The sequence below is a fragment of the Muntiacus reevesi genome, chromosome 6, assembly GCF_963930625.1.
Source record: "Muntiacus reevesi chromosome 6, mMunRee1.1, whole genome shotgun sequence".
Taxonomy (NCBI): Eukaryota; Metazoa; Chordata; class Mammalia; order Artiodactyla; family Cervidae; genus Muntiacus; species Muntiacus reevesi.
In genome coordinates this window covers 9344402-9360729 of record NC_089254.1, presented here as the reverse complement: position 1 = coordinate 9360729, position 16328 = coordinate 9344402, and the positions used below count along the sequence as shown (strand labels likewise).

The window sequence follows — 16328 nt, the reverse complement described above, 5'->3', positions numbered from 1 at the left end:
GACAGCCAGGCTCTTGTATCCACCGGGGTTTTCCAGGCAAGAATACTGGAGTGGGTTGCCATGCCCTCCTGCAGGGGATCTTCCCAACCCAGGGATCAAACCCAGGTCTCCTGCACTGCAGGAGGATTCTTTACCATCTGAGCCACCAGGGAAGGCCTGGTGGTGGTGGTGACTCAGTGGTGACTCAATTAAAACAGATTTGAACACTTCTATGACACACTTTTGACTTCTGCATTTCACAAGGACTCTGAGCAAGACATACCTTTTAGGGTCAGTCTATGAAATGAGTAGATTACTTTGTTCTCAAGGATAGAAATTCATCTTTTGAGAAGACAGTCCATGATTTGAAAATCTGTCAGGAGTGGTCCCAAATTCTGTGATGGGTAGCACATCTGTAAAGTCAACCCAAGGTGTCCAGAATGGGGCAATGGAAGCTTAAAGAAAAAGAATCCATAGAAAAATTTAGGTTATACTTTCATAATGCTCACAAATGCTGGGCCTAAAATTTACTTTTAGATTTTGTTCTTTGTGTTATCCCAAATGGGTAAACCCTCATTTAGCTTTGGGCATGGTTTGCTGAGCAAATCTATCATACACAAATGGACCCTGGTGAAACTACTCACGTTAAAGGCTACTAGGCTGTTAGCCATGGCATTTTTAACGGTATTTTTAATGGCATTTTAAGTGGTATGTCACTTAAAGAATGTCAATGGCCCAAATGCCGTGCCATGTATTTGACACAAATGTTGGCAGTTTTGGCATCTTTTGCTTAATCAAAGTCCTTGAAACGAATCAACTGCTGAAAATGTAAAATCATCAATGGTTTGCAAGTTGTAGCACTTTGATAACTCATAATGCACTGAGGTAATTAACGTTTATCTGATTGTTGCGCTAAAGCAGGGGTCAGTAAACGTACAACACACACCAAATTTAGCCTGCTTCCTTTTACATTTTTAAAATTTTATTTTGAAATAATTATAGGTTTACACAAAGTCGCAAAGGTACTTCAGAGAGAGTACTCTTGCCCCCTAGTGGTTACCTCTTACATAATGTACAATATCAAAACCAGCCAACTCACACTGGGTACAGTATGTATGTATAGTTGTCATTTTACCACATGTAAACGCATGTAGCCCCTATTGTAACCAAGATACAGACTGTTCCATCACCACAAAGATGTTCTCTTTTCTATCCCTTTACAGTCGCACACATAGCTCCCTTCCCCTCCAACATCCCTAACTCACGGTAACCGCCGATTTGTTTCCATCTTTATTATTCTGTCATTTAAAAGTGGCAAATGGATGAAACCATACAGTGTGTGACATGCTGAGATGATTTTCACTGATAAGAACGCCCCTGAGATCCATTCAAGTTGTTACAAGCTGTGTCACTAGTTCACCCCTTAAATATTCCATTTACTGCAGTAAATCATGGTGTTACTATAGGACATTTTGGTTTGGCATAAAGCTGCTATGAACAATTGTGTACAGGTTTTGTGCACCTAAATTTTTACTTCTCTGTTAACAATATCCAAGAGCGCAAATGCTTGGTCATATGGTTAGTGTAGTTAGTTTTTAGAAAAAAGATTCAGCTATTTCCCAGGGAGGCTGTCCTGTCCTACATCCCCACAGGCAGTGTATGAGTGATCCAGCGGCATCCCTGGCAGCATTTGGTGGTGATACTACTAATCATTTTAGCCATCCTGGTACATGTGTAGTCTGCCTTGTGTTAATCCCTCGGTTGTGTCTGACTCTGCGACCCCACAGACTGTAGCCCGCCAGGCTCCTCTGTCCATGGAGTTCTCCAGGCAAGAATGCTGGAGTGGGTTGCCATTTCCTTCTCCAGTAGCGTGTCTTACTACGGTTTAAACATGCATTTCCTACTGAGTAGCGATGTTAAACATTTTTTTTTCAGGTGCTTATTTGTTAGCTAAACATCCTCTTTGCTGAAATGTCTTTTTTCCATTTTATATTGGATTGTCTATCTTTTTACTGTTTAGAGAGTTCTTTATATATTCTCGATATGTGGTTTGCAAACATTTCCTCCCAATCTGTAGCTTGACTTTTCATCTTCTTCATAAGGTCTTTTGCAGAACAAAGCTATAAATTTTGATTAAGCCCAATTTATAAATTGTTCCTTTTATGGCTCATGCTTTTGGTACCAAGTGTAAGACCCTTTGCTTAATCTAGAACATAAAGATATTGTTACTTTTTTCTGAAGTTTTTTCAAAAGTTTTATATTATCTATGATCTAGTTCAAGTTTTGTATGGTGTGCGGTTTAGTGATTCATATATTTGACTGCCTTATTTAGTATCACTGTCCCTCCTCTGTTGTAGCATTGTTGTACATTTGTCAAAATCAGTTGATGATGTGGGAAGGAGACTATTTTTGATTCTCTGCTCTATCAATGTATGTGTCTATCCCTCTATCAGTATCAGTTTTGATTACTGTAGCTTTGAAAATGGGTAGAGTGACTTTTCCCACTTTTTCTTTTCCAAAATAGTTTTGGCTGTTTCAGTTCCTTTGCCTTGCCATATTTTTAGAATACTTCACAATTTCAGACTTATTTACAGCTATAGGAAAATATTGCTGGGCTTTCCTAAAGTTGCTAATAAACAACTGAACCAAACCCAGGCATTCTGCGGACTGAGACCCCTGACGAAGCCAGTGGCTTTTCTTTAGGAAGTGAAGATATACACAAAATATCCCCCCAAAGATAGCTACTGATATTTCATGTAGTCAAAATACTTGTTGCAGCAGTCAGGCTGGCTTTGCTAACTTACCATTTGTTTGACTTGCAAGGCCTGTTGGGTCGCTGTTGGTTGCCAGGCAACCCACCCCAAAGAGGAGATGTCACGTCAGTGACTCCCAAGGCCTCCAGGGGTCAGGTTTCAGTTTCAAGAAGAGCCTAGGAGCCAACTGGAGTACTGGGTGGCTGGGTCAGGCAGGCTGCAATGTCATGCTGGGAAATGGCTTGAGGGCTTGGGCTGCTACCAAGTCTTTAACAAAAGGAGTGATTTCCCTTTCTCTTGCTGGACCTCTGTATCATACTGAAACAGCTGGACCACCAGAGAGGAGACAAAGCAGCAGAACGCGGAGGGACTCAGGCCCCACTCTCACCTTGAGGCATGTAGCAGTTCCTAAATAACAGCCCAGCTGACACTTAGACAGGGACCTGTGGGCACGTAACACGTCAATTCCGTTAGACCTTCAGAGCTGGGAGCAGCGTGACAGTCAATCAGCCAAAGAGCTCCACCATAAGGGAAGCCTCCCTTCTCCACTAAGGAGAAACGCCCTTTTCCGAGCTGAAGAGTCTGAACTGCATGAGTCAGGAGCTATATAACAAAAGGTGGCAAATGGATGGATGCCACATCACCTTGTCCCTTAGCTGAGAGGGTAAGGAAGCCAGGGGTGGGGAAGGTAGGCTGCTGGGGTGGAAACTGAATTGTTCTGGTCTTTTTTCCCTAACCCCACCCCTTGCTCCCTGGCAGTGCCTGAAGATCTGCACAACTCTCTCTCCTATGGCAGTGGTGATGCCTGCCAGTATCAGAGTAAACTACAGTCTAGGGGTTCCTTTCTTCTTCACTCTGTAGGCCTCGGCACCTTCTGTCCCTCACAGGAACTGCTGGCCCTTTGTCATGAAAACATTCCTTCTTGTCTGCATGCCGGAGTCAGCAACAATCAAGGCACATTTGGACAGTTTGTTTCAACCCTATTTCTACCATTCAGCCTGTAATCATTAACTCAACTCCTGTTCAGTAAAAGCTAGGCCAGTGGGAACACTTATCCTCCCCCCATCTTTAATCTGTCTCGAGTGACAGTATTGACTACCAGACTGATTCCAGGGAATCTAATATTCCCAAACCTGGCCCAATGGTTCACCTTCCAGAAAAGTGTGTCTCTGTCAGCATTCCAATCCTTGCTGCTGAAACAATCAGGTCTGAGGTTTGATTTTACCCAGCAAGTTAGCCTGTCAGTTTTGTGGATGCTAACAGAAGACACAGGATCCTTATCAGAGACAAAGGCCTCTACCACTCAGGGTGTGCAGCACGCAGAGGGAGTGTCAGCATATTTATGTGAGTTCCCACAGGCAACACTGCAGGCCTGGATGAATGCCAAGCATGCAGTGGTCTGTGTCACAGCTGACCAGCAGAGTGCAAGGAATCCAACACTTTTACAGCAAACCTGCTTCTCGTCCCCAGGCTTACTAGCGATATAAATGCTGAGAAGTGGCTCTGGCAAAGCCCTAATCAGGCCTTGCAGTCTTGGCACACTCAGCAAGATGTGTAGGCACTTCAGAGGCCCAGGAGAGCTGGACTGTCTCATCTCATAACTACCATTTTCTGTACAGTATTCTGTTTATTCCTCATGAATCTTCCTCCCAGCTTGTCTGTAAACTGATGCCTTGTGAAGGCTAGGCTGACTAAGAGATGATATCTATATCCTCCCATCCAAGTACTAACCAGGCCCGACCCTGCTTAGCTTCCGAGATCAGACGAGATCGGGCGCATTCAGGGTGGTATGGCCGTAGACTGATATCTATATCCTGATCAGGAATATTTTAAAGTTACGGTTTTAAAGACTGAATAATTTCTTCAAAAGTTTGGCCACCACTCAGTTGGTCAAGAGAAGGAAATGGCAACCCACTCCAGTATTCTTGCCTAGAGAATCCCGTGGACAGAGGAGCCTGGTGGGCTGCTGTCCGTGGGGTCGCACAGAGTCAGACACGACTGAAGCGACTTAGCATGCATGCATGTATTGGAGAAGGAAATGGCAACCCACTTCAGTGTTCTTGCCTGGAGAGTCCCAGGGACAGAGGAGCCTGGTGGGCTGCCGTCTATGGGGTCGCACAGAGTCAGACACGACTGACGTGACTTAGCAGCAGCAGCAGTTTGTCAGCCACTTGTCAGTCCTCAGTGCAACAGAGAGGTAAATTTAGGAAACTCTTCCGGTCCATCTTTCTTTAAGCATGACTAGTCCCAGTTCCTAGAAGAAAGATCACATGCATCTTTCCAGAAAGAAATCTACTGGAGAGAAGGGGGTAATGACTGACAAGGCAGTAACATATTGTTGCTAGGTTACAATCCTGTAATTACAACCACAGCCCAGGACTGAGATACAACTACTACTCAGCCCCACAGCCAAGCACATCAACACTTTTCTCCTGTGGAGTTTGATTTCAGCCTTAAAAAGGAAAAAACCCAAATTTGTATTATCATGTAATATTTAGATTCTAAAATTTTACTCTTTAGTGATTTACTAACTGTAACTTTTAAAATTATGACTAAATTTCAGTAAGTCTGAGGCTATAATTTCATAACAGGTAAGCCACAGTGCGTGCTATGTCACTTCAGTCGAGTCCGACTCTTTGTGACTCTGTACTGTAGCCCACCAGGCTCCTCTGTCCACGGGATTCTCCAGGCAAAAATACTGGAGTGGGTTGCCATGTCCTCCTCCAGAGGATCTTCCCAACGCAGGGATCGAACCCATTAATCGAACCGAAGAAATTACTCCTGCACTGGCATGGGGATCCTTTACCACTGAGCCACCAGATTTTAATGTCATTAACGGTTAAGCAACATGATCCAAGGACTAAAAAGGGAACAGAAATGAGATCAGTGGCTGTAATAAACAACACTTAAAGAATAATTCAGCACACGGACACTGGAGTTAAGCTTGGCATCCACAAACTGACAGGCACAAGCAAAACGACTCTCAGAGGTTACCACGGGCACATCTTACGCCGTGCCAGCTGGGGGTCTGGGACTTGTGCCTGAGCACTGAAGTTCAGATGCCGGGGGCTGCTGCAATTACTTAGGTGGGAAAGAAAAATAAAATGATTGAGAAGCAGGCATTTCTATTTATATGGCATAAAAAAATTTTCCTATCCTAGGCAATTTCACAAGCTACCTTAAAATTCTTTTTCCACGTTTCTATTAGAGACTTCAAGGAAAAACCATAAGTTTTCTTCTGAAAGTTACAGTGATTAAAAATAATGAGTGCTGAAATCACAATGTTCTAACACATTATCATGCAAAGTTTTAGGCTTATCTCTGGGGTATAAAATGCTCAGTAAGTGGGCTAGTATAAAAAATATTAGGAATTAATCTATTACATGTAAGAACCAAATTAACCCCATCATATAGAGGGAATTTAATGTGAAGAAGATTAGCTTCCTGACTTGGTTAAACAAAGTCTATAATGAGACAAAAGTGAAGTAGTTTAAGTAATAAATGTTTAATCAAAGAATTTTACATATTATTAACAGCATTCATTTGGCCAAACATCTACACGTTTGTAGAATCCTATTGTATATAAAGTGGGAATGTATCAAGTATAGACTATGAAAGTGCAAATAACAAGTCAAGGTTAGAGTAATTTTTTCTTACATTATAAAATTAACTTGTTTACAAAATAGGCTTTGCCAAACTTTATTTCTGAATCGTAAAGTCAGTGACTGTGTTTTTAAAATATGTACCAAGGAAATACAAATTGGATACTGATGGTTTTCATGCTCAGGAGAGACCACAGAAACACAGGGAACTGCACAAGAGTGTGGACCCAGAAGCCCCGACTACACTGCGGCACACGGCGCTCTTCCTCACTGCACCGCGGCTCTCAAGCCGCCTCCACGCGACACAGACTCCTCCTACTGAAAAGCTACAGCTTGACCTAAAAACCGACTGGTGTTGATATTTCAATCTAAAATAAATTTGTAAAAAAAATCCTTTAATGGACTATTTCAGTTTCATATACAGTAATACACTGTAGATAAAGGTAGTATTTTCCCCAACTAATTTTAATAGGGATTGATATCAATCAATGTTTCTGATAGCTGGGGAAATAAAAACCAATGTGGACTTCCGATATCCATGGCACAGGAGCAATTCCTACACAGTTTATCCTAAGGGAACAGGGGAATATTAAATACTCTAATATAATGTCTGAGCCATACGATTCGAAGTACAAGGAAATTTCAAAAGCAGGGTTTGGGAACAAAAAGTAATCAAAAATCGTTAATTACAGCTCATGTGGATATTAATACTAACACAAACTTTCACCCAGCCCAGGACTTGCCTGTACAAACTTGGTACTAGACTTCTGGTAACTGTAGATTTCTGATAAGAATCTGGCAGAACATTAAACAGAGTGTTGCATATCTATTTTGCTTATGTTATGCTAGTTTTCATAATATGTAAGTAAAACAGCCATTCCAACAGTTTATTCTAGTTTAATTATACACTGTACCACTGTATCTTAATTACAACTAAGACCAGCATTTTCTTCACAGTAAGACACTGATAACTAGGAAGTTGATTTTTTTCAACACTAAACAGTAATCACACAGCAAATGAGTATTGTGCAATAGAACAAACACGTCAGCATTTGCGATTTAGTCAAACAAACCGATTGGACATTTAGTTGTTATATTTACTGTAAAGGCAAGGCCATGGGTGGTTTTATGGAGGTCTTTGCAATTCATACAGCATAGTTACTTCAGAAGAGACATTGAAGTTGGAATTACTTACTTGACTGGCAACTACCCACTGAGGTGAGGCAAAGGCACGGTAACATGTTGCGCAGGATGCTTTACTGAGTTTTTTTTTTTTAATAATTGTGGGATTTACTATAACTCATGAAAACTCCACTTTTTTTTCTATTTTATAAAACACTTACCATTAAAAGTAATTGCACCCATTAGTAATTAGAATGCACTGTAAAATTGTGAAAACAAAGAACTATGATTGCACTTCCAATAAAGTGTCTCTTAAAATACAGCACCGCTGTTGCTAATCAACTGTATTTTAATATTAAAATAAACTGTTTTGAACAGCAGCATTAGATTTCGTTAACTTAAGCTACAGGCTACATTTATTTAAATGCAGTCTCCATGGCAACAAAAGCCCATTAAATTCCGGAACAGCACTGCTACCAAGTGGCACCGGTTACCTCCAGGAAGGCTGAGACTGCTTGGAAGCCCTCCGGACACCGCACACCTGAACGCCTTGCTAGCGCACGAGTCAGTTTGGCACATGTGGACTGGAAATAGACATGAAAAGAGATCTCTGATTCATGTGAAATTAAAATTAATTACACCGTGGTAGATGTAGCGTTAAAGAGAAGCCCTGGCTACCTCAATTCACACCGCTCAGACAAGAAGGCAGAAGGAAAGTTACGGAAGAGCACAGAGAGATGGAGGAATGAAATGTTATTAGATCTGTCCAAAATAACTTCTGAAATGAAGAAAACTTTCAGTATTTTCTTTTTTAAAGGAAAAACCACCCAAGGATTAGAGAGTAAGCCTTTCATTTAATGTTCAATTTAAGTACTACTGACCGAAACAGAGGACTGAACTTTCTTCAGATGTGGAATCTAAGCTATTTATTCCATTTGTGTTGCTCTCTCCTGCTCTTCTGTCTGTCAGCATAAAGGGGAAAAGCTATCCAATTAAATACACAAGAAATCCCCTGTCAGGTTAAAATCAGAAATGAAGCTATACCATTCAAGGGAACTCCTTCATATTTAATCCTAATGTCAGTGGTTTATAATTAGTTGAAATTAAGTGGATCAAGTCTCTATAAAGCATACTCCTCTAGCATACCATCTGTACCTGCAATTCACTAGAGCCCCGAGATGTGCAGTTCATACTAAGTGTACTTGTTCAGGCCAGTCACTTGAGGTCTGAGGTGTCTGACTTGAAACATCGGAACCATCCCCCTTGCTGGCGGCCTCATTACCACTGTCGCCAGCTCGAGATGCTGCTTCCTCAGCCAGAATATTTCCCTCCAAAGGATTTTCTTCTCTTTGGGTTCCTCTCCCTTCACTGATCGCAGCATCTTCAAACACTGAATCTTCTGGAGGTATCAGTTCCACATCCCTCACAGCTTCTGACTCATCTTTGACACAGGGGAGCTGAGAATCTGCACTGATTTCTGTAGCTGCTGGAGGAATCAGAGCAATACTTTGAGGGTTCATGTCATGAAACCAAGCCATGATATTGCCAAGAAGATTGTCATTGATGTTGGCATCCTGGCTGGCTGAGTCAGGGTCACTGGATGAGGGGAAGAATTCACTTCTTGCCTCACTGGGAGGGTGGGAACTCAGAGTGTCAGTTGAAAATGGGTCTCTTTCTGCTCCTAGTCTCATGAGGCTGTCACCAAGTTCCAACAGCTCAGAGCTGCTCAACGCGGCTCGAGGGTTATCTGTGTTCCTGGGGACGGAGTCCAGTCTGGAAGGTAAAGAGGTACCTATTGCTCCTAAGGATGCTTCGTTACTGAGAAAGTCTGTACTTTCTTCATCGATGGCCAGCCCAGATTCTTGCAGAGATAACTGTATTGCAAGTAGTATATTGGGATCGTCTTCATCCAAGGAACTCAGAGCCTGAGGCAACAGAAAGTAAAACTACTTCAAAATTTAAAAGGAAAAATGATTGAACCCAGTGAGGTCTGCCACTGTTCTTTTACTAAACAGATAATTAACAGTACCTCTATTTATACAGAAGAACTTTTTGACCTACTAGAATCTTAATTTTCTCTTTGCCCATGATAATGGGAAAATAAATTACTTAAGAGTAAATCTGAAATAGAAAAATCTTTCCCTGTAGTACAGCTCTCAAGCAAAGACTGTGGAAGGGAAGGGAGAAAAAGGAGAGCAACAGAAGTAAAAATAGGAAGCCAGGCTCAAGGGAGAAACAGCAGAAGGCAGGGGCAACGAAGCCGCCCAGAAAGGCTACCTGAAGGGAGTCCTGGTTCTCGGAGCGACTGGCAGGTGTGTAGTCCCGCAGGGAGGAGGTGTGCAGCGCGCTCATAGATGCAGAACTTACCACGGAGGCGCCCGGCCTGCGGCCACCGCCACCGTCCGGGAGATCTGTTTCAAAGCAAGCGGCGCCAGAGTTTGGTCACATCAGGTCTCACGCATCTTTTTAACTAAATCAACGACTTCTCTTTGAGTGCTGGTGAAAACCCGGGGTCACAAGTTCACGTCATCTTTCAGAGATTTTTCATCCATATTGTCTCACCACAGGCAACAATATATATCTAACACAATTATTTCAAATTCATGATCGGTCTTTACAACTTTATTTAGATTATACATAGTTCTATTCACAAAGGCAAGTGCTACCAAGTGTTCGTTTTCTTCCCCTTAGGCAACAAAAAAGGTGTTTTAGTTTTCAGAGTTCTTAAAACTAAAGAAATTGCAAGTTACAATAGCCCCCAAAGCTAATCTTTAGGCCTGTCGATCCTGATATATTAAAGATGAGCTGCTGACACTGCTGTGGTTTGAAGATTTTGAATTAACAATTTAATATTTAAAGGATGATAATTTATCTTCACTACTAGAAATTTTAAAAATGTTGACAGGAGAACTGAGGTTAGGAGAAAAATATTTCATGAACACACTGAGAGTAACCAACAACTACAATTTATCAAGTGTTCGCTAGGTGCTATTAGTGTTTAAGGGTTTTACATGCACTATCTCATTTAATGCTCACAATAAGTCCACAGAGTGACACTACTGTTACTGCTTCTTTAGAATGAGGAGACCAAAGCCTGGAGAGGCTAAGTGACTCAAGTTTCACACTGACATGCGGCAGAGCTGGAGTCATGAGCTCAGGTCTGTCTGACTCTCTATATTCTTAATCGCCCTGGTTTTCTGCATCCTGTAACATTAGAAGCACCTACATGCTGACTGTATATCTAAATTACAAACTCTCTCACAACATTTAGATTAGCCACTTTTACAAAGACATGCAAGAGAACTAAGAGATTACAACAAACCCAATGCAAGGACTCACCTAAAGTGCTTTCACTTGGCTCGTCGGGGTCTGGAGGGTTACTCAGCAGACTGTGCACATCTCCTCGACGGCGCTGTTGTCTGTGCCTCCTCCGATACTGAAATTCAGCATATTCCTGCATAAACCACAGGTTATAAAATACGGGAGAGCATGCACACTTTAAAATGCAAATAAAACCAAACATACACTTTTTTTCCAGGAAAAAAAATGTGTGATTTTATACACATATTATAAAATCACTTGGCTTTAGAAAAGGAAACTTCAGGCTTTGCCATGCCAAGGAAAACAAAAAAGGTTGCCAATGGAAAAGAAAACGGAAAAGAAAAACTTTACATAGCCATTATAACTGTCTGAATAAACTGGGAATACTTGCAAGCGCCAATGCTAGATCATAACTGAGCCTCATTTCATGTGCCTGGATCGTGTTATCTAAAGTTATAACTAATACCAGAATAATTTTACTGATATGAGTTAGGCCCTCTGTGAAAGTCTGGTTTTTAAAAAAGGACTGTGATATATGTAACAAGAAGAAAAAAAAGGAAAAATAAAAGCACACACAGTTAGGTACTTGTAGACTGATTGATTTGGTATTCATTGGGACTACTACAAACCATATTCACTGCAAAAAAGAATATGAGATTATCTTTAAAATAAGGTACTACTTGGCTTCCTTCCTGTGTTAGTGCATATGTGGGGTGATCTACAACCCAGGCAAGGCAAAGTGTTTCAATTTAGCATATGGGAAGAACACAGATGTGGGCAAATGTCCCCAAGTCTATTTCACATTTGTAATACTAGTTTTAAGTGGGTCTGCTATCACCAGAGGCAGAACCTGGGACTATGTGCTATCATCTGGGTACACATGTCCTTTTCCAGACTTTAGTGACAGACAGACCAGTGTAGATGATACCTGCATCTGTGTGTTAGTCGCTCAGTTGTGCTGAACTCTTTGTGATCCCATGGACTGCAGTCCACCAGGCTCCTCTATCCATGGGATTTTCTAGGCAAGAACATTGGAATCGTTTGCCATTTTCTTCTCCAGGGGACCTTCCTGATCCAGGCATCGAACCCGGGTCTCCTGCACTGCAGGCAGACTCTTTACTGACTGAGTTACCAGAGAAGCCTTGATACCAGCATAAAAAGGCTAATTTTGAGAATCATTGTAGAATTTTTGAGTGATACACACTAAAATATGATTTTAGTTTCTGATTCGTGATTATCTAGTTACTACGATTATATGATTATCTAGTTACTCTAGAATATTCAATATGATTATATTGTGAAAGTAACAGAAATAAATGAGAATAAGTTTTATAATCCCAGTAAAACTTTCACATCGTATGACTCAGGTGAAATTCTTCTTTATCTATGTAAGTAGCTGGACTCTAATTAAAGAATGGAAGGCATCCTATCAGGTTAGAAATAAATGAACATAATACTACAAGTGTCCAGAGAGATTAACCAGGTTCTTTAAATTTACTGCTGAGCTGAGGCATCTCCTCTTTTACTGGAGGCCGATGATCTAAAACTGGATGACTGCGTCATCATGGTCCACAGGAACACCAAGCACTACCACATTTCTCAGACAAAGACGGCAACGAAATATTACGCCACTTTGAGATTTATTTTTGTGATCCACACAGTCAAAGGCTTTGGCATGGTCAATAAAGCAGAAATAGATGCTTTTCTAGAACTCTCTTGCTTTTTCGATGATCCAGCAGATACTGGCAATTTGATCTCTGGTTCCTCTGCCTTTGAGTATGCCAAAGCCTTTGACTGTGTGAATCACAATAAACTGTGGAAAATTCTTCAAGAGATGGGAATACCAGACCACCTGACCTGCCTCTTCAGAAACCTGTATGCAGGTCAGGAAACAACAGTTAGAACTGGACACAGAACAACAGACTGGTTACAAATCAAGAAAGGAGTACATCAAGGCTGTATACCGTCACCCTGCTTGTTTAACTTATATGCAGAGTACATCATGAGAAACGTTGGACTGGATGAAGCACAAGCTGGAATCAAGATTGCCGGGAGAAATATCAATAACCTCAGACATGCAGATGACACCACTCTTACGGCAGAAAGTGAAGAAGAACTAAAGAGCCTCTTGACGAAAGTGAAAGAGGAGAGTGAAAAAGTTGGCTTAAAGCTCAACATTCAGAAAACTAAGATCATGGCATCCAGTCCCATCACTTCATGGGAAATAGATGGGGAAACAGTGGAAACAGTGGCTGACTTTATTTTTTTGGGCTCCAAAATCACTGCAGATGGTGATTGCAGCCATGAAATTAAAAGATGCTTACTCCTTGGAAGGAAAGTTATGACCAATGTAGACAGCATATTTAAAAGCAGAGAGATTACTTTGCCAACAAAGGTCCATCTAGTCAAGGCTATGGTTTTTCCAGTATGGTTTTTCCAGTTATGTATGGATGTGAGAGTTGGACGGTGAAGAAAGCTGAGTGCAGAAGAATTGATGCTTTTGAACTGTGATGTTGGAGAAGACTCTTGAGAGTCCCTTGGATTGCAAGGAGATCCAACCAGTCCATCCTAAAGGAGATCAGTCCTGGGTGTTCATTGGAAGGACTGATATTGAAGCTGAAACTCCAATATTTTGGCCACCTGATGCAAAGAACTGACTCATCTGAAAAGACTCTGATCCTGGGAAAGATTGCGGGCAGGAGGAGAAGGGGACAACAGAGGATGAAATGGCTGGATGGCATCATCAACTCAATGGACATGAGTTTGGGTAAACTCTGGGAGTTGGTGATGGACAGGGAGGCCTGGTGTGCTGTGGTTCATGGGGTTGCAAAGAGTCAGACACAACTGAGCAACTGGACGGAACTTGAGATTTATCTTTAGGAAGAATTTATTTACTTTGTACACTTGGTGATGGTACAAAGTTATTTAGAATTAAACTACTTCATAGAATATACATATTTCCATTGAATATATATATACATATTGAATATATATATACACATTGAATATATACATATTTCCATTGAAGAAAACTAAATAGTTGAAAAACAACTGTGAAAGAAACTTGTTACAATTATTCTGATAAAAATCAAACAGCATTCTCTCACCATGCAGTAGACTTTAAAAAAATTGTTTTCATAATATTAAACTTATCTGAAAAATTCCATGGATTCCTAAGATCTCCAGGTAAGCATATGAAAGGCTTTAGTCAAAATACTCCAAATGGTTTGAGAGTGTTATGGCTATTTGAGAGTGTTACGGCAACAGGGAAGAGTGAGAAGTTCTAGGATTTATAGGGGAAAAAACTGCCAGGAGTTTTTTATTATTGTAAATAATAACAGCCACCATTTACTGAACACCAGTTCTGTCAGTGACTTAAGCAGATGCTTTAATCCTTCTAGAACTTCCCTGGGGTAGACATCATGATCCACATTTGAAGGATGAGAAACGAAGGAAGGTACATCCTAAGTTGACCTTAAGTTACAGGGTTAGACCTTGAATTCTAGTGTCCCTGAGACATCTCGATCACACTCTCTCCTCTGGGCTCCACTGCCTTTGTTGCTGTTTCAGTTGCTCATTCGTGTCTGACTCTGTGCGATCCTGTGGACGGTTGCCCACCAGGCTCCTCTGTCCATGGGATTTACCGGGCAAGAATACTGGAGTGACTTGCCATTTCCTTCTCCAGGGGCTCTTCCCAATCCAGGGATGGAACCCATGTCTCAGGGAGCACCTGCGTTGGCAGGCATATTTTTAACACCGAGCCACCAGGGAAGCCGCAGCCCTCAAAGCGGCACCAAACAGATACTGCTGCTGGCCAGTGACTCTCCACTTTAGTTCAGGAAGGGTAAGATGTAATCAACTTTAACAAAAATGTAAATTCAACTTCAAAGTCTTCTCCAGTTTGGCAACAAGAGCTACGTTTCAAAGGTATAATTTTGGCAGATGCTTGATAATCACACACATGAAGAATGTTAAAATTTCATACTGCATGGTAATTCTTTAGAATTGCAATGTTTTAGAATTTGCAATGTTTACACAAAACCTTGGTGCTCAATGTGCCAAAGGCCTTAAAGATTAAAAAAGTTAAATTATTTTTAAGAATAAAATATTATTTACAATTTCACATTTTTTCAATCCCTGGAGAACAAGAATTCAATAATTTTATTTAGAAATATTCACACGTGAGATAAAAAGCTTCTCTATTTTTACTAAAATGAAATTATGTCAGTCATATTAGTAGGCTCTCAATATTCAAAGACAAATATTTTGAAATTCTTTAAGTTACTGCCATTAGTCAGAAGTCTCAAGATGATGCATACCTGATTGTGAATATATTTTTGCTCTACTGTGTTTCTACCTTGATACTGAAATCTTTGTACTCTGTTTTTGAAAACTGAAGGTTGTTTATTCCTCCTTTTAGGTAGAAATTTTCCAAACTATCCTCAAAGCTGAAATTATATTATAACACAGAAATATTAAAGTATAGTTTCAAGTAAAGAAAAGGTTCATAATTTGTTCTACAATAGAAATTTCATTAATATATCAAAAATGTTTTAAAATTTTAAGTGACTTTAAAATTTTCGTATCAGAGCTCTAAGCACAAATTTTTCCTCAGGTCAATGCTGTTTGGATATATCTGCCAATATCAAAAGGCCACAGGTGATTGCAAGTATTCTCAGCAGCTGAAAAGAGAAAATATCTGATTTAAATACACCACAGTCATTTACGAATAATAATCAATTCCACTGTCTTTCAGTTGCAGTTATTATATGGGCTATAAATGATAAAGGTTTCATAGTTTGTCCTTCCCCCTTACAAGAATTAAATTAAAAGATTATATCAAAGTGTCAAATGTTATACTGTTGTATGAAGACCAAAGTAGAGAGAATTGCTAAAACCATTTAAAATCAGACTCAACATTGACAGTGGCAATTTAAATCTCAGAAAATAGCAATGTGATTAAGATTTTCACTTTATCGTGTTTTTATTGTTATTTGCAGTATTAAGGACCTTCCTATTTTAAAATGGGATATAAAAACAACAATGAAAACAAGAAGATTGTGAAAATCTTAAAGACAAGCAAAGAGCAAATGATCAAAGCATTCTTTCTGCATAAAACATTAATGTTAAGCTTTCACCTAACTGATTATAAATCAATTCTAACAGGTTGTTTGAATAACTTAAAAAAATAGATTTTGTATTTATGTTTTTTATAAATTCAGACTGAAACAAGTAATATTATAATTAGAAGTGCATTTCTAATAAATAAAATTCCTATTTCTGTTAAAGATATTTTCCAAAAATGTACCCTGTAAGTTGGCCTTCCATAATTAAAATTCAGTAATTAAAATTTTAAGAGGGGGTATGCATTTAATAATGTGATGATAATTCAATACCATAAGAAGGTAAATGTAGGCTTGGCTGAGGCACTGTTACTATAAAGGACAGAAAAAAAAAAAAAACCACTGTTTACAGCCTCAAAGGGATATTTAGAAAATAGAAAAAATGAAAAGGAAAGTGAAGTTGCTCAGTTGTGTCTGACTCTTTGAGA

At 40.1% G+C, this 16328-nt stretch overlaps 1 protein-coding gene across 4 annotated transcripts in view; it reads right to left on the bottom strand.

The window, feature by feature from the left end:
- Positions 1 to 943: 943 nt before the first annotated feature.
- The window catches only part of ANKIB1 (ankyrin repeat and IBR domain containing 1), a 155148-nt gene continuing 139763 nt past the window's right edge, over positions 944 to 16328 (bottom strand). For 3 of the 4 annotated variants that reach the window (XM_065938579.1, XM_065938578.1, XM_065938582.1), the window contains 3 exons: positions 10796 to 10910; positions 9734 to 9867; positions 944 to 9381 (listed from right to left, as the gene is read on the bottom strand). In XM_065938579.1, coding sequence (XP_065794651.1) covers positions 8644 to 9381; positions 9734 to 9867; positions 10796 to 10910 — 987 coding nt within the window. In that variant the 3' untranslated portion in view covers positions 944 to 8643. The remainder of the gene's footprint in view (positions 9382 to 9733; positions 9868 to 10795; positions 10911 to 16328) is intronic. The other variant, XM_065938580.1, reaches the window with a different exon arrangement.